Source organism: Rhopilema esculentum, unplaced genomic scaffold (assembly GCF_057945365.1).
Source record: "Rhopilema esculentum isolate cy_ngs unplaced genomic scaffold, ASM5794536v1 HiC_scaffold_23, whole genome shotgun sequence".
Lineage (NCBI taxonomy): Eukaryota > Metazoa > Cnidaria > Scyphozoa > Rhizostomeae > Rhizostomatidae > Rhopilema > Rhopilema esculentum.
Genome location: NW_028300834.1, coordinates 1,003,052 through 1,027,724, shown reverse-complemented (window position 1 = coordinate 1,027,724; position 24,673 = coordinate 1,003,052). Strand labels below are relative to the sequence as shown.

At 33.7% G+C, this 24,673-nt stretch overlaps 2 protein-coding genes across 3 annotated transcripts; one reads left to right on the top strand and one right to left on the bottom strand.

Annotated features, from left to right (window-relative positions):
* The first annotated feature begins 934 nt into the window (after positions 1 to 934).
* LOC148957520 (anoctamin-10-like) lies at positions 935 to 23,684 on the top strand. Of its 2 annotated transcripts, none has more exons than XM_089115224.1 (13): positions 935 to 1,063; positions 1,638 to 1,842; positions 2,314 to 2,649; positions 3,330 to 3,446; positions 4,164 to 4,412; positions 6,046 to 6,381; positions 6,866 to 6,921; positions 7,993 to 8,067; positions 9,877 to 10,056; positions 14,126 to 14,317; positions 15,286 to 15,417; positions 17,348 to 17,458; positions 17,693 to 23,684. In XM_089115224.1, exons 2-13 carry the CDS (start codon positions 1,668 to 1,670, stop codon positions 17,735 to 17,737), a joined length of 2,004 nt encoding a protein of 667 aa, XP_088971350.1. In that variant the 5' UTR covers positions 935 to 1,063; positions 1,638 to 1,667; the 3' UTR covers positions 17,738 to 23,684. The 2 variants fall into 2 exon arrangements, with proteins under 2 accessions (XP_088971350.1, XP_088971349.1); XM_089115223.1 differs by having other exon boundaries at positions 1,002 to 1,096.
* LOC135690516 (charged multivesicular body protein 1a) lies at positions 18,856 to 24,673 on the bottom strand. The gene is made up of 9 exons (XM_065208100.2): positions 24,537 to 24,673; positions 24,185 to 24,204; positions 23,600 to 23,677; positions 21,594 to 21,740; positions 21,087 to 21,155; positions 20,767 to 20,826; positions 19,926 to 19,979; positions 19,270 to 19,415; positions 18,856 to 18,982 (listed from the first exon to the last, which is right to left on the bottom strand). The coding sequence occupies exons 1-9, from the start codon at positions 24,541 to 24,543 to the stop codon at positions 18,961 to 18,963; spliced, it is 603 nt and encodes a 200-aa protein (XP_065064172.1). The 5' UTR covers positions 24,544 to 24,673; the 3' UTR covers positions 18,856 to 18,960.

Genomic DNA, 24,673 nt, shown 5'->3' with positions numbered 1-24,673 from the left:
TGTTTGTTTTTTCAAAGCCATTTAAAAACTTTCTTAATATCCAAAACTACGCTAAAGAGAGGGAACCACTTAGTTGCTGTTGTGCTCCTTGTGCCCCTGAGGATAGTGCATGCATGAATCATTAAATGGACGAGATCATTTTTCACCTATTTGAACTCATTGATGTCTATTAGGTTATTAAATGATCCTCTATCCTCGGATGCGCGAAGCTTTTTAGAGTTAGGGGATGTGGGGCGAAATTTTTAGTAACAGGTACGATTTTTATTAAAAGACTGAAAGTTCGAAATTTTTCTATAGTGGTGATAAGAAAATGTCCTTTGCTTTTTAGCATTTTGTAAAAATATTTCAGTGGTCAACCCCTTGATTTTCTCTTTTTTTACTTTTTGAGAAGGCATAGTAGAATTGAGGAAAAAGTTGCACAAGTTCAATTTCCTGGAATGTGGGAATAGAAATAACCAATGCGCCAGCCAGAAAGTTTTATAGCAAAATCATATTGAGTGTTTAGATCCGTCGAGAAGTAAGCTGAATGGCGGCGCCAGCCACTAAGCTCTGGGGGGGGGGGGGACAAACCAAAAAAATTAAGCCACGCCCTTTTACCAACAGGGAACGCCAGTTTTGTCCGAAGTGAACGCCTATGACCAACTTTTGTTTGAAAATTGGCAGTTTGAAAATCATAGGATTACATCGCAAAAAGCACGGTGTCAAAATATTACCCCTCCCCCAACATTTTCTCATCGAATTTGGACAAAATCGGTTCTGCTGTGAACTGGGGGGGGGGGGACGTGTCCCCCCCAGTCCCCCCGTGGCGCCGCTACTGGCTGAAGCTGTTTTCTATTGTACCCCAATTTTCAGGCCAATTTGTTCAATGGTTTTGCTTTTTTATGCACATTTTTAACCTGAGTTAGTCATCCGTTTGGCATTCTTTTGCAATTTTGTAAATCCCATGTAGAAACTCTGTACCAGCCATGCCACAGGGAATCACAACCTCTACAGCCTCGTTATAGATGTTGACTAAGAGGAAAAATAATAAACAAATTTGTTTTCAAGTTTTGGAATAAAAAAGGTGGGTGGAGTGTTTTTCGGTGAGATGAGTTTGGTAAGTCATCCTCATCTTCCTTATGAATTAAGTATTGGTCACCTTCTACAAAATATAGTAATCTTCATTGTTATGAAGTGAGACCGGAGGAGGGGGAGACTAATTTAGAAAACTGCAAGTTATAAAAGCCGCAAGGCCTAACTACAAATGTTTGACAAATTCAAATCTTTTTCAATTCTGAGAGACGAGAAAAGATAAGAAAGATTTATGACGGTTGAAAAATGCTAATGTTAGTTTATTTTTGTGTTTTTCTTCCGTTTTGTGATCCATGAAACTATTTTCATGTGTAGATGAAGATGGATAATAATGATCCTGTAACAAAACCACATTATACGAAAACTATTGTGTAGAATTGATACGTATGTCACCTCACTATTCGTTCAACAACCAAAGTAATTAGTAATTACTGAAACTATCTTTATCATAATCTGTGATATTTGCATCCAAACAAATCCCTTAATGATGTAATGAATTTTGGTATTTAAATTATGCATTGCAATTGTTATAATCAACTCGTCTGGATTATTTTATGCAATTTTAGAGATTTATGTGTTATAAGAAATAAATCTGAATGGAAATCATCCAAAGAGTTGTCAAGGAGAGCCTCCCAATATCTGATGAAGCTTTGCAAATCAACGAGGAGAACATGGATGGTGTTGATTTGTTGTCTACGGTTGTAATAAAGTTTAGCTCACAAGCAACACAAGCAACAATTGATTGGTTGATTGAGTTGATTAAAGCCCCAGGTACATTTTTATTGTGCATTTTGCAGGAGCTTTGCCAGCTGTCACACCTTAGGCAGTTATCACATATTGAAACTATGTTGAATGAAACTGAAAGTAACATACATTGGGTGGTATGGAGTTAGCCATGTGCGAAGTGGTTCAGGTTCTGTTTCATTGTTTTTATAAATATCCACTCTACATGAATAATTGTAATTATGAATATATATAATAATTTTCAAAAATATTGTACAGATGTTTTATCTACAAAAAGCAACAAGCTTTATGTGGGCGAATTTCATAAAACAGGAGTTCTCTCAGTAGATCAATTAGTCAAGAAGAAAGCATCCTCTTCTAATACCAATCTGTTGCCTTTCTCAATTTTTGCAAAGAGTGTTATGTCACGGGCTAGGCCTTGTCATGAAATCCTGTAAAAACATGTTTTTTGTGAAGAAAATTCAATTTGTTATTTTCTGCATAAATTGTTCTTTTCAGTCTCATCAGGCGGAGCAGAGCTGATCCCATCCCTGAAGTCTGACAACCCTTCTGAGATTGGCAAAACATTTTATATAACAGCAAAATACAAAAGACTTCTTCATGCTGCAGAACATTTCAAAATTATGAAAAGATCAACTGAAGACCTCTGTGACGAGTTTAATTATGAAAACAGGCATTTGTTCAGTGGATTTAGAGATGAAGATGAAACATTTTTATCTTCAGCTGAAAAGCAGTATTTGATTAAGCAATGTCTTAACATGATAACATCACCTGATATGGGGTCAATCCCTGGTGTCAAAAAGAAAACAACTTTGTATAAAGACAGACCAGTCGGTAAGTCTTTGCAACTAATTATTACAAAAAATGCAATTATATTGTTTGCTTCACCATTTTCAACTGCAACATAATTATTAATTGTGCTTAATTTATGCAAGATTCATGAATTTTCCAAAAGAGCTTGCAACCCAGTGAATAATTTTTTCCCAAACCAGGATAATGTTCACTGCACCTTCCTTTTCCAAGAAAATTGAGGTAGGGTTGATAATTACCGCCATTGTTTGAATATATACTAAGTGTTTTCAATGTCTTCATTATGTCAAAGTTGTTAAAGATTTTATAAAACTTTCCCTTTTTTCAAGTATTATACATATGATTCTTTAAGAAATTTTGACAATGCTTGAATATTTCATCACCCTGTTTTCCTTTGGCCAGTAAATATTCTTCAGCCTAGCTACAAAAAAAATATTAAAATAAGATTTGTTAGATTGAATAGAATGCAAAATTCAGACAGGTCTTATGTTTTTACGAATTAGCAACAAAGATATTTTTAATTAAGTTTTTTATTTGATAGTGACTAAAGTAAAAGCAAATTTTTATCCAATTTTCAGCCCTGGGTTAAAATAAGAATATATTTTTAATAATTATGCATGTTTTATATAATATGAGAAGAAATAGACCATTTCTGATTGGTTATTTTTCTGATTTGTGTTAATTTCAAAACATTCAAATTTCAGTTCCAAGATGTTTGGCATATGGTGTTATAACATTGTTTCCCCTTCACGAGCCAGAAAAATTGAAAGCTCTAGAAAAGAACTGGTATGCAAATTTCAAAAAATGGGACATTCCAGTTGGTAAGTAAAAAATGAAACACTGAAAGTTTTGGTAATGAATGGAACACTGAAAAAAAATGAAAACAATTTAGTTACTTTGTCATAATATGGTTAAATTTAATAAGTAGCTTGTAATCATTATGTTAATAAAAAGTCCATTTATTTTTCTAGCAAAGTGCTCCATACTATTGTACTATATTCTTAGGAACATTTTAGGGTGTAAAGAACTAGGCATTGAATTCCATTTTATAAGGCAAACATCAAGATCAATGATTGGAAGCTTAGATATTGGTCTCATCTGATTATAACTAAGCTGAACTAAGTTGAGTAGATTAGGACCTATGATTATATTCAATTTGGTAGCTTGTTTTCCTATTTTGGGATTTGTGGAAAAGAAGATTTTTAGTTTTCCTCACCATTCGTTTTGTGAATGTTTTTATAAAATATGCCCTTTATTTCATTTCACACAACATTATAAATTTTAAAATGTTTCCAAAAGCAATAATTCCTGTTCAGCAATAATTTTTGTATTATTAGAAGAAATATTTATCTATTTACAATGTTCATTGTTAATAAATTAAATGTTGCAGTTAACCATTTCCAAGCCTGAAGACACCAAACAAATGATTATATCTGTATTCTGATGGGTAACGTTTTCCCATATTCCCTGTAGTTACTGTTTGTTTTGTTTATGCACAAGATATGTAGTGAAAATTAAATATATTTGTTTTATCTTAGGTGAATTAAGAGAATACTTTGGAGAAACAATCGCACTGTACTTTGCTTTCCTTGGTTTTTACACAAAGTTCCTTATCCCTCCATGCCTTGTGGCACTCTTTCACAAATTTTTTATCTATGATGAGCACAAGGAAGAAAACGCTTGGTTCGCAGCTCTCAATCTGATTTGGACAACCGTTTTCTTAGAAATATGGAAGCGTCACTGCTGTACACTAACATTCGCATGGGGAACATTGGCTAGAAACAAAGGTTTGCTCCGAATAGTTTACAAAATCCTTTGAGTTTTTCGTCCAAATACTTATCTTTTGCGACTGCACTTTAGAAGCATCGTATTTAAGACATGGATGGCGCGTTATGGATGGTATCTTGTGAATAACTGGGTTTTTAGGTGCGAGAATGGCTCAGTGGTTAGAGTCACTGGCTAAGGATCCAAGGGTCTGTGGTTTTAGCCCCTGAAATGAAAAAACTTAGATGTCACGAAGTGTGATCACATCAAAAGGAAGAACCTGGACACTGCTCGATAAGAACTGTTTCTTAGTGTCCGAAAGCTATCTTCTGATGCTAGATAGCAAGGACAAAAAAAATTGGGCCTTGACTAGACGTTTCGTGAGCTATTCTCCTCATCGCACCTGTCAAATCAGAACACAAAAACAATTTTCAAATAATCTTGTAGTTTGAAATTTTAAACTAGAAACTTTTGAAACCCTTATGTTAGTTCCAAAGTTTGTTTTCAACACTTTTTGAGTAATGTTGAATGCAACTGTCCTTAGAAATTGATCCTTTAGAGAAGTCTTGAACTTTAGGCACCCATTTTCACGATAGTCCCATTCAAATTTGATCGGTATCTGGCCTTGGACATCAAGTATATTTTTACGACCTTTTCCAGAAGGGCTTGTTTAAAATTCAAGGTTCAAGGTTGTTTTTCTAATCTGTGCAAGTATGCATATTGAAAAGAACACAATGCTTTCCAAGCCTGTAATGTCTTATACATTCACGTCTGTTTTCATTTTTTGAGATCTTGTTCAAAGCAGTTGTCAATAGAAGTTCTTACAGAACGAATGTCCAACGTAATAAGTTAATAAAAATTTTTTGTGTAGTTGCTAGTTTTTCAAAATATTTTCACTAAGCGTACAAAGTTTTTATCAAATGCGTAACCGGGTCAGCCCCGAAGTTTATATTTTTGAATGATTGCCAAAAAATACGTAGAAACCAGCTCAATCACAGGATATTTGCTTTATTTATACAAACTTTATTCTACGAAGGTTATAAGCGAAAAGTTGTTTATACATAAATTTATAAAGTCAGGTCAGTTTGCTCAGTGCAGAGGAAATCTGCTTCCTTTTTGGAAGACATAGCTTAGTTCTTTGTTCTTGGAAAATTGCTGATGAAAGAGTTATAAGCGAAGATTGGATTGCCTGGGTTTAAAAAACGATTGTCTGAAAAAATATTCCAATTGACTTATATAGAAAAATTTACCGAAGAATGTTTTTCTTCTTTGTTCAACCATTTTGCAAGCAATCCCTTAGTTTTACAAGAATATTTATTGTTTTTTCTGTTTTGTTTTTCTCCCTGTTTCCTGATGCCGGTTTATTGTGGCTTGACATGACTTGATGTAATCTAAACATTCGGAAATAAACATTTAAAATGAACTAAATAGCTATATCCCTTTTCAAGTATTGTTTTGCTTGTGATTCCTGATAACTGATGGTTAAGTAGTTTTTTTTAAAAAATTCAGTCCGTGAACTCCTATTCTCGCTGACGTGAAATTTTTGCCCTGATAACGGTTTTTGAGCCATTGCCACTTCGGTGTAAAAGCAATTTAGCATCTTTCTCATTTCTGTTACCATGGAGAAACTAAGGCTACGATCGTTTGGTATTGTAGATGAATCTCGCCTTGTTGAGCAGCCACGTGCAGAGTTCATTGGTCAGAAACGAATCAGCCCGATCACAGGGCTACCAGAACCATATTACCCAACATGGAAAAGAAGAGTAAAGATGTACTGTGTCTCGTTTCCACTCTTGATGTTCTGTTTACTGTTTGCTGTTCTTGGGATGTGGCTATATCTTGATTTCCAACAAATAATGAAAAACCGATATAAGGAGAAAACTGGATTTTTCGTATCTATTGTTATGAGAATACCCAGCATCCTTTACGGTGCAGCAATATTTGCCCTGAACACAGTCTACAGCCGGATTGCTACTAAACTTAATGACTGGGGTGAGTGACACATACATAACTCATTTGGTATGAATACTTCGTAACTGTGTCCCTTACTACGTTGATAACTGGCAACATTTCAAAAAAGGTAAACGTTAGAAATTCATTTCGTTTTTTCTATCCATAGTTGTATTTGCAATTTGTTAATATGTTTGGGTTGAAAAATTTCTGGGAGGGGCGGAGGGGGGTTGGGATTTGGCTCAGTCTAGGTGGATGATAATAGCTTGGGTTCAGTTTTAAATAAGAATTGCTTTCTGTGATGAGTTGCATGTCCTTATTTTCTACCTTGAAATGTTGATAAATAACCTCATCACTTCAGCCGTTATGCCGAATTTTTCCTAGCAGCAAGGTAAAATGAGTAAATAATATTTAAAGTGTCTCATGTGACTATTGTCAAAGAAGCTTAAAAATTGGGCTCTTTGGTGGAACATTTGATTCCATCTTCAGTACATTTCTTTGAAAACTCTCATTTGTTTATTTCTAGAAAATCATCGCTTGGTCTCGTCTTATAACAGCAGCCTCACTGTGAAGCTAGTGTTGGTGAGTTGCACCTTGCTATGTGGCATTTCAATAGAGCAAACTATTCCATAAATGCTTTTCCGTGGTCAAGAAATCAGGTCTCTTACCTAGACCCGAGGTGGGCACCCAGAATCCGGCCTGGAAAGAGAATTCTTGTTGCCGCGAGATGATAAAATCATATTTCAATTTTTTTAATTTTGGGTTGGCAAATATGATTTTCCGAGTGGGGACAAATGTTGGATGAAACATATCGATTCAAAATGAGATTATTTTCATCAAACCATGAAAAGATGTTTTCACTATCCGTTGTCACGAATTTTTCCTACCTAAAACAGGACAGCAGAATCTTTGAAGGATAGGGCCAAAATTAACAAATGCAGGAAAAAAATCTTGCAGGATGCACTCATAGCAGTTGAGCAGGGCTCACATTTGTCCCTATTATGTTGCTAGTTGCTAGTGCGCCCGGAGGGGGGGCTATATTGAATAAAATTTGTGTTTATGTATATCAAAGTCAATGACCTAACGTTGATTGGTGGATAATTCTGCATTCCCTTCCTTGGATATTTTCATCAGTTTTCCCTTTTGCACTTATGATTGCAATGGTCTTACCTTGTAAACCAGGGCTAGCTAGTTGCAAATTATTTGTGTAATAGGGAGGTATGTAATTGTAATATACATAGTTAAATTTGAATGATTTTTTATTATAATTATCATCATCATTTAATTAAAACTATCGTATTCGTTTTTTCTTTTTACTTTTGACCCGCTTAAAGAAAAGGGTTGAAGGCTCTGGCCCACTCTTCAATTAGGTTGCCAACCCCTGACCTAGACAATGTCAAAACTGTCCACTCAGGTTTTGTTTTGAGATTTTTTGAGGAAATTAATTTACTTTTTGAACCAGTCGTCATAAATATCAGGTGCTTCAATAGTGCATTAAATCTACTGTTTATGCGTTTTTATGTCGGTGGCAAAATATGAATTTCAAATTTTACAGTAAATTTTATCTTCGAGATAATACCTTACCTCGTAGTTTAAGGCTTGTAGCCTTGACAGGTGTGCTTAATCTCAAATCAATCATTCTTTTTATTGTAGTTTCACTCGGTGAACAGTTTTATCTCTCTGTTCTACATCGCATTTTATCTTCACGACATGGAGCTTCTAAGACAGGTTTGTTTCTGCTCGATCGATTGCCTACAAATTATGTTCAGCTCTCAGAAAATGCCGTTTGCTTTCTTGGCTTCTAATTCTAGTATTTGGAAAGTTTTTCAGTCACATTTAAAAGCCATCAAAACTTACTTCGTTTAATTATACTTGAAGCTGTTCTTGGCCAAAAAGGGTGATCAATGCTTACACTTCCTACAAGTTAGAACTTCAGTACTGGTACAAGATAAGTGGCCATGCATATGACGTCATATTTTCGTCTGTCTGTCAGTCTACTTTCGGAAGCTTTTTGCTGCCAAATAGTAAAGATGGTTCCGCAATAAACATGACTCAGGTCTGACGTAAATTCGCTCAGTTACATTATCCGAGCTTTCTTTTAACACTACGGTATTACCTGAGAGTCATGGTTCAGTATTGATATTGTCATCCTTGCATTCATTATTTGATAGTCATTAATGTGTTGTATTTCGGCAACAGATCTCGTGCAGCCATAAGAGTGTTGAAGGATCATTCTCTCGATTTAAGCTGCTGGTTTATCGTAAAGAGATACCTCAATACCAATATCAGTTTTCAGATAAACAGCACGTTTTTAATTTTCTAGCTGTTCACATCGAAAAGTCGAAATAGTTGTTAAAAAGCAACTCAACAGCCTTTTTAGGGTTTATATGATGAGGTAAATAAATAATTAGAGGCCAATATAATTTGACCGCCACATCCAGATTTTTTCTTGCCTGCTGTCGTCCCAAAACTTATGTTCGAACATTGAGCATAATTGCGAAAAAGATGCTTGCTCCTAGGTTATCGGATCTCCTAATATCTGGGAAAAAATTCTGTGGTTGAAAGAGGAGCAGTAGGTGCATATATCATGTCCTACATATGCCTTTCAGGCTCAAAGTCTAAACTTTTCAGTTCGTTCATATCACCAAGCGATAGGGAAAATTGCTATTCACTCAATTAGGTGATGATCTACAGATAATTTCCCAGTCTTTTATTAGACTGTTTTACAAGGTGGATTAGACTGTGCGAATTTCTTGGTCTGTAACGTGTCATTTCTTGCTAAATTCAATGGTGCTGTACCAATAAAACTCTAAAATTTGTGCATTATTTCTTTGTCATCTTTCTTTGTCTGTTAGTTTATTATACTCTTTAAATGTTATGCTAGGATAACTTTTTGAAAACTCAAGTTAGCGTTGTTTGTCTGGAGACGAGCTTCTAACTTGTCCATGTTTCACTTCTGAATGGCTCTAATAGAAAATTAAAGTAAAGTAATACGAATATTGACAACTTTTAGCTGTTAAGCTTGACGACATAAACGAAATTGTTACAACTCAACAATTTAATTGGGCTACACTGAAGCTGTCTTGATAACGGGCTATGGTCGAAACATCGTTATTTATTTGAAAAAATTTTCCCAGTGCAATTTACTTACGTTGATCGTTATTATAGCATTATATTGTACCGCACGCAATCTAGTAGATTTACACTGAAGCTAACTGCTAACGAGAATCTGTTTGTTTTTAAGTAGAACTTCCTAAGAGTCATTTTTATACGTTTTTTACTTTTTGAAAAAAAATATTCTAAGTTTTACAGGCAAATGAAAAACCAATGCTTTTGAAAAATGTCTCTGCATTAAAACATTAGAATGTGTTTGGATGGTGTAAAACTCACCATAGAACAGGATTTGCAACGGCAGTTACTGATTTGGTACATACTTCAGCTGGTGGATCAGCCTAGCGTCTTCCGTGTACATACTTGTAGCGTTGCCTGTTTCTAGTTGTTTCAAGATCAACTTCTATTATTCATTTCTCTATGCAGCACTTGGCTACTCTGCTTATCACTCAACAAACCATTCAACAAGTCCAAGAATCGCTGATACCATATCTTATGTTCCAAAGACACAGTGTCAAAGTTAAGAAAGATGGAACCAAGATTTCCGTAAAGAGGGAGAGAATCAAGGATAGGATTACCCGACAGGAGAAATTGCCAGTCTATCAGGTCAGCAATCTTGATACAATGTTATCTAGTACTGTAATTTTGCAAAGCAACGCTGTTCTTTTGATGCATATTTTTCCAAAGCTAAATTTTTCAGTTTCTTATATAAACGACAATCTCTTGAATTGAAGTTATGGCGTACCTCTCAAGATACCTACCACAAAATACCTACCGCAAAATACCTTCCAAAAAAACTTTTTCAAGGTATATTATTGGAAATTCGAGAGTCATGCATTATTTTTCAGCAATAGATTATGAAACTTCATACGTCAATAGCAATTTTGGAATTTTAGGCATTGTTAAAATCTTGAAAGATTTGAAAGTTCGAGAAACTTTAAGATTTATTAGGAATTTGGTAATACGAATAGAAATATTTTTTCAGGTAATGCGAATAGAAATATTTTTTGCGTCGCTTGACAAAAGTTCATATATTATAGCCTTTTAATGTTTTCAAATTTTTTTGTCTCTTGTGATAGCATTGTTTCGTGAATGAGTGGCAAATTTGTTTTGCCCAAATTCTAGCTGTAAATTTATTTGACCTTTAATTTAAGAAACAGAAGGAAGCCCATCTTTTTTATGACAATTAGTATCACCGCAAACCCTTGATGGAATACAACCCGGACATTAGAAAAATTTTCCAGCTTTTTGACTGGGCGATTATTGGGGTAAGACGCTGTATAGAAGGGGTGCTTTATAAAATGTTTCAGTCTGGAGCATATACTTAAACAATTGCAAGAAAATTTTAAGAAAAAACATACTTTGAAAACGATGCAATTGCAGCTGGATTAAGAAAGCGATGGCTTTAACTTTATTTTGACAGTTTACAAATTTCTTCCACTGTGCACTCTAATATCATTTTCCTCATATAAAATTATTTACTTTTTTGCTTCTGTATTTGAAGGGAGTTTAGTCGAGTAGGCCGCTTGTTGGAGGACGCGCGTTTTTCGAGCGGGCACTTGATAGAGGATTCACAGTATCTCTTATGGGTGTGTTGAACTCGTTAACTTAGTTAGCAATTTTTCACAAAGCTGTGACCTACTGCTTTCTGATTAAATTTTTTGTGTCACATATTTGTGGTTTTCCGTTTGTTTTTCCTTTTTTAAAGAAAAAATTTGTTACGGTTCGAGACTAGGCCATTCATTTGTCGAGCAAAGCTTTAAGGACTTTTCTACTGCCATTTGTCATTTTGTGTATTATCGTACGAGCAGACAGTTATTTCAGACGGTGATTGAAAGACTGATTCGACAAGAAAGAAGCCCAAACACCAAAAAATGTCAAAAAATCAGATTAGTGAATCAGTTCTAAACACTCTATTTTCTGGCTCACGGCTTTTTCTATTTATTTCAAGCTGCCTGCCTATTGTTTTGAGTTTTTATTTTTGTTTACTTTCGTTAAAAAGATATTTTTGTTTTTACCCTTTCACGTTCAACGGATTTCCTTCAAACTGGTACAAGAATAATAGAGCAATCTAAATTAAGATATAATATTTTGGCTGGAGAAAGAATGGGGCAGTCGAAGTCCTTTTATCTGTTTTGCATAAATAACATGAACGACACTATACTGTCTGGGAAGTTGGGAAATTGAATTTTTTCTGAGAAGGTTAAGCTAACATTTTACTGCATATAAGTAGTTAATATTGTAACACAGGTGAGTGGTTTTCCTGGTTTTGCAAGCACAGAAGTTTCCAATATTAAGGCCATTTTAGGAATTCTTTTAACAAAAATCACTTTCGCGTCTAGGAGTTATATGTACGAAGTAGATTAAGACTTTAGTGTATCAGCTCCTTGTATAAATTTGTTTACAAATACACACCTTATATAGAAAACTACGGGGGTGTTCCACTCCATTCAGTGATTCAACTGGGATTTCTTGAAATGCGCATCTATTGCATTGTACAGCAAATTAGAGTATTGCAAATATCGAGAAAATGTCTGACAGTACATTTTATGTAATTTAAAAGATATGTAGAGTTTATAGCTCTCACTTGCTTTGAGAAAACATCTCATTCTGAATCACTGCTCTAACTTTTCCTTAAAATGTGATAAGTGAAACTGAAACTTATATACAGTTGCTATATGAGAGCTATATATATACAGTGGCTATATATACATAAGAGCTAAAATATAAAGTTAAACTTATATACAGTGGAATCCCAATATAACGAACTCTGAAGGGAACTAGAAGATAGTTTGTTATATCGGGAGTTCGTTGAACTGGGAGAAAACCTTTTTTAGCTCTTTTCGCAGTTCACACCTAAAAAACCTGGGAAGAGCTTGTTTAGGGTCTCTAACTTCTGTGCGCATTTAACTAAAAAACCAAGCTGAATTCAAATGTTACTAATGGCTAGTCATTTAAAATGAAAATCTGTATGTTTCTGTTATTATTTGGGACCAAGAGATTGCCAAAGCTGGTATCACTTCCCTTCTAGTTAGCGGCTAAATGTCGTCTTCAATTACTTATTCTTATTTGTATTCTTCTGCTTCTCCATCTGGGTCTCTCAATAACGTTTGTCGTCGCTCATTGGCAATTTCTGACGCAATCAAACTATCAGCCAGTGCTTGAAATGTATCCTCGGCATGTTTTGCCGATTATAAAAATGATTTCCAACCAGATTAAATGATAAATGAACACCGAAAATAAATAAACAGAAATAACAGATGAAAAGTTTATGAAAAGATCACCAGACATTTAGTTTGTTACACCGGGAAGTTCGTGATACCCGGGGTTCGTTATATCGAGATTCCACTGTATTCTATATTTAACAAAATGGATATGTTGTGCATTCAAAGTTTTAGCAGCTACTTCGTTTTTGGGGAAACATGAAATAAACTGTTTACAGGGTTAGAGAGACAATTGTTTATTTTGTCACATAGTTAAGGTAGATTTTAGGATACTAAACTCATTTCATGGCTATTCCTACCAAAGGACACTGTGCGTATAAGACCTAAAAAAATTAGAATTTACCCGAAGTTTGAATTTTCGACTCGAAATGAAAATATCTATTCCCTCGTATATTTTCATTTTCGATGATTGATTAGCCCCTTTCTGCAGTTTTCAGAGCCTGAGCCGTATAGTTTGAGGAAATAGGCCATTGTGAACTTTGAATGAAAAATGTATGGTAGTACTTGGGATGTCCCTGTCCTACGTTCTGTGATAATCAGAAAGTTGTTTCTGCAAGCCCAACAGGTAACACAGAATTGAGTGGCAAAGCTCTTTTCTCTAATGGACCATCCTGATCCACCATCGATGTGGTATCAAAAATAAAGAAGTTTTAATAGTCGTACATGGTTTCGCCAATTGATGAGGGTTGCTGCCTCCTTCACCAAGTTTTGATTAAAGGGCCTCTCCAGCAAAAAAATTAAATTTCTTATTGGTTAAGAAGAAGGTTTATTGAGCGTGTGTTATGCGAGAACAATTTTTTCCAAAAAATGTTTACTTTCAAAGTTAGAAGGCTCATTAGTTGCACCTTTCAAACAAAAACCGACCAAAACTGGATTAGTTTTGAGACATAGCTACGTCACAATCTTCAGTTTCCGACGAGAGTAAAGGACGGACAGAGACAACTTGCCGCTGCAATAAACGTAAGAGAAAGGCACAGGAAATCGGATGCTTCTTTTTCGTTCTTTGCTCAGATACAAATTTCATTTTACAAGCAAATGGTGTCAAAACGAAAGTACCAAAACAGTACTTGCAGTGAACAAGCAACGCGTCGAGAGTGAACAAAGCGATGATATTTTCTTGCTCTCTCTGCGAGGACACTCTTTTTTTATTTGTAATCATTAATGCAATCTATTGAATGAGGCTTCTTGTTTTCTATGGCAAGAATCAAATTACTTTTTCTTCTTCTGAATTAAACAAAATGGTTTCTCAATTAACCAACCTATTTCTTGGTATCTGTGTCCAAGATTTTATATAAATAACGATGTCTTGCCCCCAGATTCTTTCGACAGGCATGAGTGTAATTTGGAAGTATCAGTGGTTCCGTCAGGGATTAAAGTAAATCTTGACAACGCATCAAATTCAAATTTGCGGTTGCTCGCAGTAATGTAATTTTAATCATTTTTTGCCCCAGGGAACTTTCGCTGATTATCTGGAAATGTACATCCAATTTGGATACGTGTTTCTCTTCTCAGCGGCATACCCTTTGGCTGCCTTTTGGGCTCTGCTAAATAATGTCATCGAAATCAGAAGTGATGGATTCAAATTATGCCGTTTGCACCAAAGACCTTTCTTTGAGTCTGCCTCATCAATTGGTGCTTGGCAGGTGAGTAATACAACATGGTATCATAGTATGATGGTATGATGGTATCATGATATCATAGTATGATGGTATCATGATATTATATTATATTATATTATATCATATCATATCATATTATATTATATTATATTATATTATATTATATTATATTATATTATATTATATTATATTATATTATATTATATTATATTATATTATATTATATTATATTATATTATATTATATTATATTATATTATATTATATTATATTATATTATATTATATTATATTATATTATATTATATTATATTATATTATATTATATTATATTATATTATATTATATTATATTATATTATATTATATTATATTATATTATATTATATTATATCATATCATATTATATTATATTATATTATATTATATTATATTATATTATATTATATTATATTATATTATATTATATCATATCATATTATATTATATTATATTATATTATATTATATTATATTATATTATATTATATTATATCATATCATATCATATGATATTATATTATATTATATTATATTATATTATATTATATTATATTATATTATATCATATTATATTATATTATATTATATTATATTATATTATATTATATTATATTATATTATATTATATTATATTATATTATATTATATTATATTATATTATATTATATTATATTATATTATATTATATTATATTATATTATATTAAGATTATTCTGTTGAACTATATTATATTATAATGAACCACTTTTAAATAAGATGTAAACTTGAATAAATAATAACAATATTGAACGGTATTTGGCCGATAATGCTGATAATGCTGCTTCCCCTTCATAATTACATTATTCACTATTGCAATCTTCAAAAACATTTTCTGCTATTTCTGTTTCTGAGAAAGACAAGTTTACTTCATTGTTCAGAATGATCTCTATAACAATTTGTTTTCTGATTCTACAGGCTGCCTTTGAAGTCATGAGTGTTGTTGCAGTGATCACCAATTGCTCGTTAATTGCAATGTCTAGCAGTACCAAAAAGTGGCTTGGAAATATGTCAGGCACAAACTATATACTCTTGTTCGTTCTAATTGAGGTAAGATCTCGATTTAAAATAAGATAATCATAATTTTATTGTTGGAATAAATATGCATTTGGTATCTGTGATTTAGCCGGATACGTGCTACAATGAAATTATTGAAATAACTTGTGATAAAGAGGTGCAGAGAAGAAGTGAAAGATTTTCTAAATGAAAATCACTTCAGATTCCTCAATTGTACTTTCTTTAGCAAAGGTAACTTTGAGTGGTGTTAGGTAGACCAATTAGTTCCGTTCGGGGCATTAGGAGGAATTAATGTCTTCTTCGCGAGGTTTCGGCAGAAAAATGCCAAGCTAAAGCTCTCATGTTGAGGCTGCGTTCCCTCTACACAGGAAGGGGCATTGCCTTTTTTAAGGAATTTCTACTAGGCGGCAAAGTTTGGCCATTACACGATATTGCGTAACTATGGGCGTAGGAAGCCTTATAAAAGTTGAGGGCACACGCTTGGGCACCTTAACAAAGTTTGTTTAAAATGCAAGATAAATATTATTTTCTTGCATAGTTGTGAGCAGTGCCATAGAGAGACTTTAAGGCCCTAGCAAAATATTTGATTAATGGCTTTCTTAAAATAGAATTCATTACTTTTGAGGCCCCCTAAACTTCGAAGCCCTAAAGTAATTTTCCTTCCCCTACCCCCTCTCGGTAGCCCTGGCTGTGAGTCAGTTGTTTTGATGTTTCTCAAAGCAGATTGCATTGACAATTTTAGATCATGGCTCCAAAAGGTTACCCCTGTTCCCTTTACACATTTCAAAGCTACTTTTTGGTTATGCAGTTAGCAAAAAAGGGAAACTCTGTAAGCTTCAAATTGGAATTTTATGTAGATTTTTTAAAGCTGGAAGGCATTTCGCCCCTGTCGCTTCCCGATTCCTATGACTTTGTGCATAACTACCTCGATTCGTTAGTGATTATCCCTGCAAGTTTGTATTTACCTAGAAGGCAAACCTCTTTTAAAAGCTGATCTACATCCCCCCACACACCAATCTCTGGCATTATTCGTAATAATCTTTAAAGTCTCACTGTCTTCAATATTAAAACCTCTTATTTTCTGATCGACTTTTTTAAAAAAAAAAATTTTCTAGTGAAATAGTGAAGTGAAATTTTTACATTATGTGGAGTGGGTGGTACGATTTGAAGGGTCAAGTCTAATAATTATGATTATCTAGCAAAGTATACAAGTGTGAATACATTTTGATACAATGTACCGAAGCCTTTGCCGCCCAATGAGGTCAACTTTTAACTATCTAGGCGGCAAAATTGTTTCCTAGTTTATCTGTTAAAAAAGGCCATGGGAAGAAAGTTCGATTTCTACACCCATAAAGAAAATACTGTCCTTTGCAAACCCAAGATCAGCTTTAGAAAGAGTAAAAGAATTTCATTTTTTCTAATATTTCATTCGTTGATTGACGAAGAACAAACTTTCTGGAAATTAAAAAGCACGCTGTTAATCAATCCTTGGTCTTATATTGGGCGAGTTTCTTTATTTAACCAGAATCTTTAATATCTGAATTATCGATATTTTTAAGAGGAAAAGGTTTTGAAGAGGTAATTTACGTAGGAAAAATTAAAAATATAGAAACATGACAAAAGTCATAAAGCCAATCTACAGAGTAATTTAAATGACGGATTTAAATGATGGTTTGTCCTCGCGTGCCATTTTCTCCCTCTCTGGGTAGGGTCAGAAAACCAACCGAGTCAAGATCATGTTAACAAGATAGAAGATATTCGTAGAGCATAGTACCAAATGTCTTTCTAGCATTCAAACAAAAGATAAGATACAGCAAGCAAGGCCTGCTCAAAACTGATAGATCAAAAAGACTGCTAGAACTATCATGACTCCTGAATACCTTCTGATAATGGCATTTTTATAAACCAACACTTCACCTTCAAAATTATTCAATGTACAAGATATTTGGTTTTCATTTTTCAGCATCTAATCATTGGAATGAAAATATTTTTGGCATCTATGATACCTGATGTGCCTGGCTGGATCACAAAGAAAATGGCAAAGATTCAGTATGAGAAAACAAATCTTCTGAAGGTATGCTAATTTTATGTTATGCTAAATCTCCAGCTTGAAGAGCATTGACCAAAGACATAATTCCTGGCTTTAGCAGCCCAACTGCAGCCTCAATAAAAATTGTCAAGATTCGGGTTAGGCTTGACATACCAGTCCATGTGGATTCAACAATCATTTTGTTTGATCTTAATCTAAATGTTGTATTGTTTGTAATGAAAGATCATTCAGATATTGATATCAACAAATTTCTTTCAGAAAAATAAAGATGACCTTTATGCAGAACTCATTCATGGAGAATAAATACAAACGATGAACCTTAACATCACCTGAGAACGAGTAAGGGGCTCTTGCACCATATACACAGTTGTTTCAATATATTTATATCTTATGGGAAATGTGTCTCCAATTTCAATATATTTTTATTCCATGGGATTTGTGTATTCAAGTAGAGTAGGTCTTGGTTTTTGTTTAGAAATTTTGTTAAAAACAGTTTTGAATACCTGCTCAAAACACCTTAATTGTAGATGCCTTTCAATCCAATTCAGGTTTTGCTTTTGATAAAACTTAAACAAATTTGGAGGGTCCATGCATAATTTTGCCTTTTTATGGAATATGGAATATGTAGGAAAATGTCAACTAACAAAGCAGAGCAAGTCTTAAGGTGGAGCAAGAAGACAGTTGATATGGACAGGGGGGTTCCAGAGAAAATTTGAAGGAGTGGCAGTTGGTAGTGGGGGCACTGACAACTTTCAGAAATTGGTGATGTGTGTACACTGTATGCAACAATTTCAGACCCTGACTACTGACAGAAGGCTCTCTATTCACTTTCTAAAGAATTTGTCACCATGATTGTTGTATACTTTGAGGTAATCCTTGAAGTAAATTAACCAATAAGTCTCAGAAAATTTCACATTGATTCTCATTCTTCAAAAGGGGCACAAAATTTCCAAAAAGAAGCACCAGACTTGCTTCAACCCAGTGAAGAAGAGGCAACTGTCCCCAGTTGCCCCCTCTTAAATCCGTCACTGGATGTGGGGCTTACCCATTGGACTTTTTCACATTTCAACCTTTAAAAGATCTGGGGCATACAAATAATATTCTTATGTCTAATATAATCCATGACCATGACTATGAAACCATGTGAACTGAACATCAGTACATAAAACATATGAACTGAATCTCAGTACTACTGCATCTTTATTCACTGGAAGTATCTTTATTCTTTATATACATGAAGGAAGTTGGCTTTTAAATTTCAGTGCATTGCATCTCACAACAACTTCATACATGGCTTGGTCATGTCTTTGGGTAGTTATTTTATAAAATCAATTATGGTTCATGGTTATTTTTGTGTTGCAAAACATTTTGTATTTAACAAATAAATGCAATTAATACAAGAATAAAGCTATACACCAAAATTTGAACATTGTAACCTGAATATAAAATGCTTAATAATGTGAATGATAAGAAATGTTAATTGCACATGTACATTCATACAGAAAGTCACTTTATTCCCAAAATAATCAGTTCCGCAATGCTGCTAGTCTGGAAAAGGAAAGAAAAAAAATTCTATTAGTTCAAAGGGTAGGCAGGAAACCGCAATACCTTGAAATAGATAGAAACAAAATTGGTGCTTATGTCTTGCTCTTACAGTCCATTATTATTAGAATTAGTTTTACTGTTTTATATACTCTAAGAATGAACAGAGCCATAAACTAGCACTGAACCTTGAGACCAAGAACTGAACTAAAAAGTTAAAACTCTTGAAAATTAACAGAAAGCTAGCTAGTAAGCTACTTATGAGGCTAGAACCAAGTGATGGCTATATCTACCTTCTGTCTAGGTCATCCTCTTTTGATCCCTTCACTTTTGAGGCAGCACCTTGTGCTAATGAGCCACTAGCTGGATTCACCTCTGCCAGTTGGTCCATAACTTCCAAACCATTTTCTTCTGCCACTTGTAAGATCAGCTGATCAACCTGTGAATGAAACAAGCCATTGTTTTATTTCTGGTGCAGATTTGAGATTTTGAAACTATTGGGTAATTAAAGATAAATCCCTTGGAGTATGCTTAAATGACGACAACGTTTTTCACTATAATATATTGTATTTGTTGCTACCTAGCTTTTAAAGGTAGTTCTACACAATGATAAGCCATGCTTTTTGAGCACTGTCCTGGTCCTTCCTCTCAATGTGACCACACCTCCTGGTTCCTAAGCCTGGAATCACAGAAAGCTGGCAATTCTCCCTACTTTAAGTAAAAGTTTGGTTGTGGCAGGGAATTGAACCCCGCACCTTTGGATCTGTAGTCTGCATCTGTAGTAAAAATTTGGATCTTTAGTCTGCAACCCTAACTACTGCCACATCCTGGCACAAGGCTACAGAAATCATAGAAATGGTGTCTGAATTATAACACTCATGAATCAATCACCAGCAAGTACTGCAGTACCTGAAACTTGTTTTAAATACTTAGCATGTTTTTACATTACCTGATCTTGAGGTGTTGTTAGCGTAACAGCATTACCCATTGAGCCTTCTAAAACCTAGATGAGAATTGATAACTTGAGATAAAAATCATATTTTGAGATCATAAATCAGGTCATAAGTTAGACCTGTATGATAAACTGATATCCTCTGATAGCAAGGGTGACATTAAAAAAAGCTGAGATTATCCTTCATTCGGATCTATCTGGATTCAGATTGCACCTATGCAAAGCTCTTGCAAAAGATTGTTTTGATATGAGAGATTGTTTTTTCATCTTTTGTTTCTTGTTGATTTCTCTAAAGTTAAAATTAATTTTTTCTGTGTGCTTTATTTTGATGGCATTTCCGGGGGCATTTGATGGCATAATCACTCTTCAAGGTCCTCTTTCCATTACTCTGTTTTTGTATGTTTTTTCAAAGAACATTCAGTTTTTGTATTTTCTTGAACTCTTCCCATTACTCTGGGCCATTCAATTTTGGCCAAAAGGAAAATGAAGGAAAAGATGCATTTTCAAATGGCTCTATTTTCAAATGACTCCACTTTGAACAACTTTTTGGATGACTCCAGTTTGGTATCAAATGACAAGTAAGGTCTCCATTTTATGAATCACAAACATCACATGCCTAAACTTTTCAAGGAGTGCCATTACCAGCACTGGAACAGATTTCATATTACCAGAACTGAATAAACTTACATTTGACTTCAATAAGCTCATTCAGAATAATATAAAAAAGGCAATATAGACCACCGCTGGTCTATGATAAATTTTTCCATGAGAGGCCTGTTACCATCCAAATTCTACAAGCTACCCCATAGATGTTGAAATTGCTCTATAAAAATTTTACCTGCGTGTGAACATCTAAGTCTTCAAACTGTTTTTCAAATTTCTCCATAACTGCTGAGACCTATTGAAAAGGCTAAATTAATACAGTTTTTCAAATGGCACAAACTAGGTAAAAATTATTTAAAAAGTAAAAACAGTGTATGATATAGTCACTTGACAATAAACAATCATTGGCATAAAAAGGGGTTGATCTTCAAAGGAAGTGTTAGAATGGATAAGAATTTTCCATGATAATATAGCAAAAATTTGCAAGGATCAGGCAAAATTCTAAAAGAAAAATGAAAATTTTAATCCATTATAAGTTTATAAGAGAAAACATGCCTTTTGCAAATCCATTGACTGCAAGGCTTTATCAAGTCCTTTCACAACACCAGACATGTCTTTTGTTACCTTGAAAAAAGGTGAAATTCAAATTATATGTTATGATTCTATCTTTTATTTGGAGACAAACTTATTTCATATCATTTATTTGTAGGAGAAAGCTTAAAGGCACTAAGTCCCGATAGTAAACTATTTGCACTATTTGCCATTTACAATTGAGAAATCTTTGAGAATTAGTGATCTGTTGCAGATTGGAAAATTGACAAAAGTTTATCCGAATATAGTGCCTTTAAAATATGGCAAGCCTTTTCATACATTCATGTAAGAAGACATATCAGACGATAACAAATAAATGTTAGTGCTTTTATTGTCCTCTTCTATGCACTTATTAACCATATCATTGGTGACAGGAATTCAAGCAAACATTATATAAATAATTATATTAAATAAAGTGTAATGAATTTGTAATGAAATGAAATTGTAAATTTATCACAAACAAGGTGATACCTGTTTCATAGCCAAAGCAGACTGAATTCTTGAAGCTACTGCGTCTACTCTTGATGCAAATCGAAGATAATTCAAAGATTCATTTTTCTTTCTAATTGCATTCTCTGCATAAATCTTTGCTCCTTCAATATTCTTTTGCTGGATTGCCTAGAAAAATTAAACAGATATTAATGTTAAATTTTTAATTAATTCAACATTGAAAAATATCTCACTTTCCAGTAGCTGTTTCAAGTTTACCACCACAGTTTTAAAGATTGGTCATAAAAATAAAGGAAACATTTTCCATTCCAGACTGCAAACAAATTATTTAGCATATAGAAACTTGTCTTGGTTTCTTGCAGTTTGTTTCCCATTAGAGCGAAAATGTGTTGGAAATGGGATAAAATCATCATAAGATATGTGTTGGTCATTGGAAGTCCTGGGTGAATGTGGAACACTAACTCACCACATTTTAGAAATGCATTTTGAACACTTTTGGAATGGGATAAATTTTTTTTATTGTATTCAAAAGAGTTAGGACATCGTCAAAGGTACCAACATTATCATTGCAGAAATACAATGCCATTTGTAGATTTTTGCCTCAAATACTGGGGGCAAGAAATGTGTTTGAACAATTGTTAGGCAAAATTTTCAACTTTTTTTGCTTGGTTTAATCTTTCCCTACCTTTCTGTTGAATTAGAACAAGATTTAGCAATTTAGTCTCAAGATTCCTTATTGGTCAAATCATGTGCTGTTTTCCCTCCCCCGTTTATTTTTTCATTTTTACGCAAACTAAATAAAAGGGTAGTGGTAGGTGGCAGCATTTTACAAAGAATTGTCTTTAATTTGCCACACGCGCTGGAAAACCTTGTAGCTGCAAATGCCTTAACATTCAACATTTGGTGGGAATGATATTGAATTAAGTGAATTCCTATATTTCCAGTCTATTTCTAACATGTTTAGTTCAACCTTTTCCCAATGCATTTTGGCTCTAGTGGGAACCAAGCTTAAATGTGATATAATAAAAGACTGTCCTTGGAGACAGATATTTGAGAACGTAACCTTTATCTGGCATTGTTTTTTACCCTAACCAAATCTTAAAGACTAGAAATGTGCAATGCTGAATGACCTTTGATTAGATTACAGATTTAGTTACTTAACATATGATTTCAATAGATCTATTTCTTGTGCAAAACTTTCATCACAGTAATGTTGATAGATAATGTTTCAAGATTAACTGTTTGCAGCTTGTTTCAGTAGGTTCAACATCTCACAGTAGAAGCTCAATACATTTTTCCTGATTTTAGATAAAATTTAGGGAATGGGCTTTCAAACCCATTACATACTGTTTACAAATACATTCTTGTATGTTGACAATTTTAACAAGAGTAAATGCTATAAAATGGCCAATGGTACAACTCTAGAACAAGTAGCTATTGCCTAAACTTCTGGAATGTATGGACTATAAGGGGCACCTCAATTTGAAAAACCTAATTTGAGAATAAATGTTAGGACAATTTTTATTATGATTCTTTCTCAATCACTTCCCAAAAGGAAGAACAGTTTTGTATGACATTATAGATAACCTTTAAAAATCTCCATGTATATTTAACGAAGGTTTTTATTCCCAAGCTGATTAATACACTTCTAAAAACTAATATTTGGCCAAATTTAGGAAACATCAAAGTTCTAGTGATAGAGTTTCCTATTCATACAGAATCATGGATTTAACAAGTCATTAAATCTACCACAATAAAGAGAGATGTGAAAGCATGCTTTACATTACAGCAAATTTTTTTTATATACAATATATAGTGTTTGGTGTAATTTTTACAGTAAATTTAATCTAGTAAGCAGGGATCTGAATTGGTGTTTTTATGCTAACTTTTTCTGTTCAAATCAGCTAGTGCCAAAAATAGTGATTTTAAATAAAAATTTAGCCCTCACAACATCCTCACTTTACCACAAAAATTTGGCTGAAACATTTGATGAGGTTAAACAGGGTTTTTAGCTAACTATAGATTACCTTTTTAACTTTTTGTTGTTGAGTCTTCTGGTCTTTTTCGCATCTTTTCGAGAGCCTCTCCAATTGCTTGGATGAAAACTACAAATGAATCCTAAATTTATATGTACTTGCTCCCTTTATTTTGATTCTTGATAAATAATAAATTCTATTGCTGCAAATGTAAACTATGAAGCCATTTGAACATGTAGAAATTAGCAAGAGAAACCAGTTATAACGTAAATAAATAAAGTATATAATAGAAAAATAGAGACATGTTTAAGGAGGCTGGAGAGCAGACAGCAAAAAGCAACAATACAAAGATGTAAGAGAGACAAAGAATTCTCAAGCATTAACAATAAACAATCTTTGCATATAAACAACAGTATCTTGCCAGGTAAATTTCAGAATGTAAAAGAAACTGACATCCTTCAAGAAAATACTAGGCAGAAAATTCACTCTGCAGAGCTTGCAAAGGTTGCAGCCTGCAAAGCTATTAGCTGCTAATAAGGCTTGTAAAGCCATTCATTTCACAGCTACTATGCACTTTATTTTCAGTGACAAAGTTAGAGAAAAATTCAAGAATAATCCAAATACTCATGAACTAACCTTCAATTGAAAAAGAGTGTCTGAAATAAAAAGGATACGTACATTTATTGCAAATACATCACAAGCGGATAAGGATGTATGACCAAAAGACGACAATGATTGCTTTAGCACCAAAACACAAGTATAAGAAATAATTATATAATTTGTAGCTTGTCTAGGAGTAAATATTTAAATCTTTAGAAGTGCTGACAGCAAATTCTACCATGAAATAAAAACAAATCCGCATCTATCCTCCTTTTCCAACACATCCACAACCTAACATTGCCTTTATCTAAATGTCCTGCTTATATCTATAGCCTCATGAATTGCAATTGCTTAGCTAGAAGTGAAAGCGACGCATAAATCGGCATACCCTCCATCCTGGAAAGATGAGTCTCTTTTTCTACACACTTTCAGTTTGCTGATATCAACAGAAATTTAATCTGAGTCACTTTCCTGCCATTATGAAATACATCACTTGTTATTTTAAAAGGCTCCTCCGCAGCTATA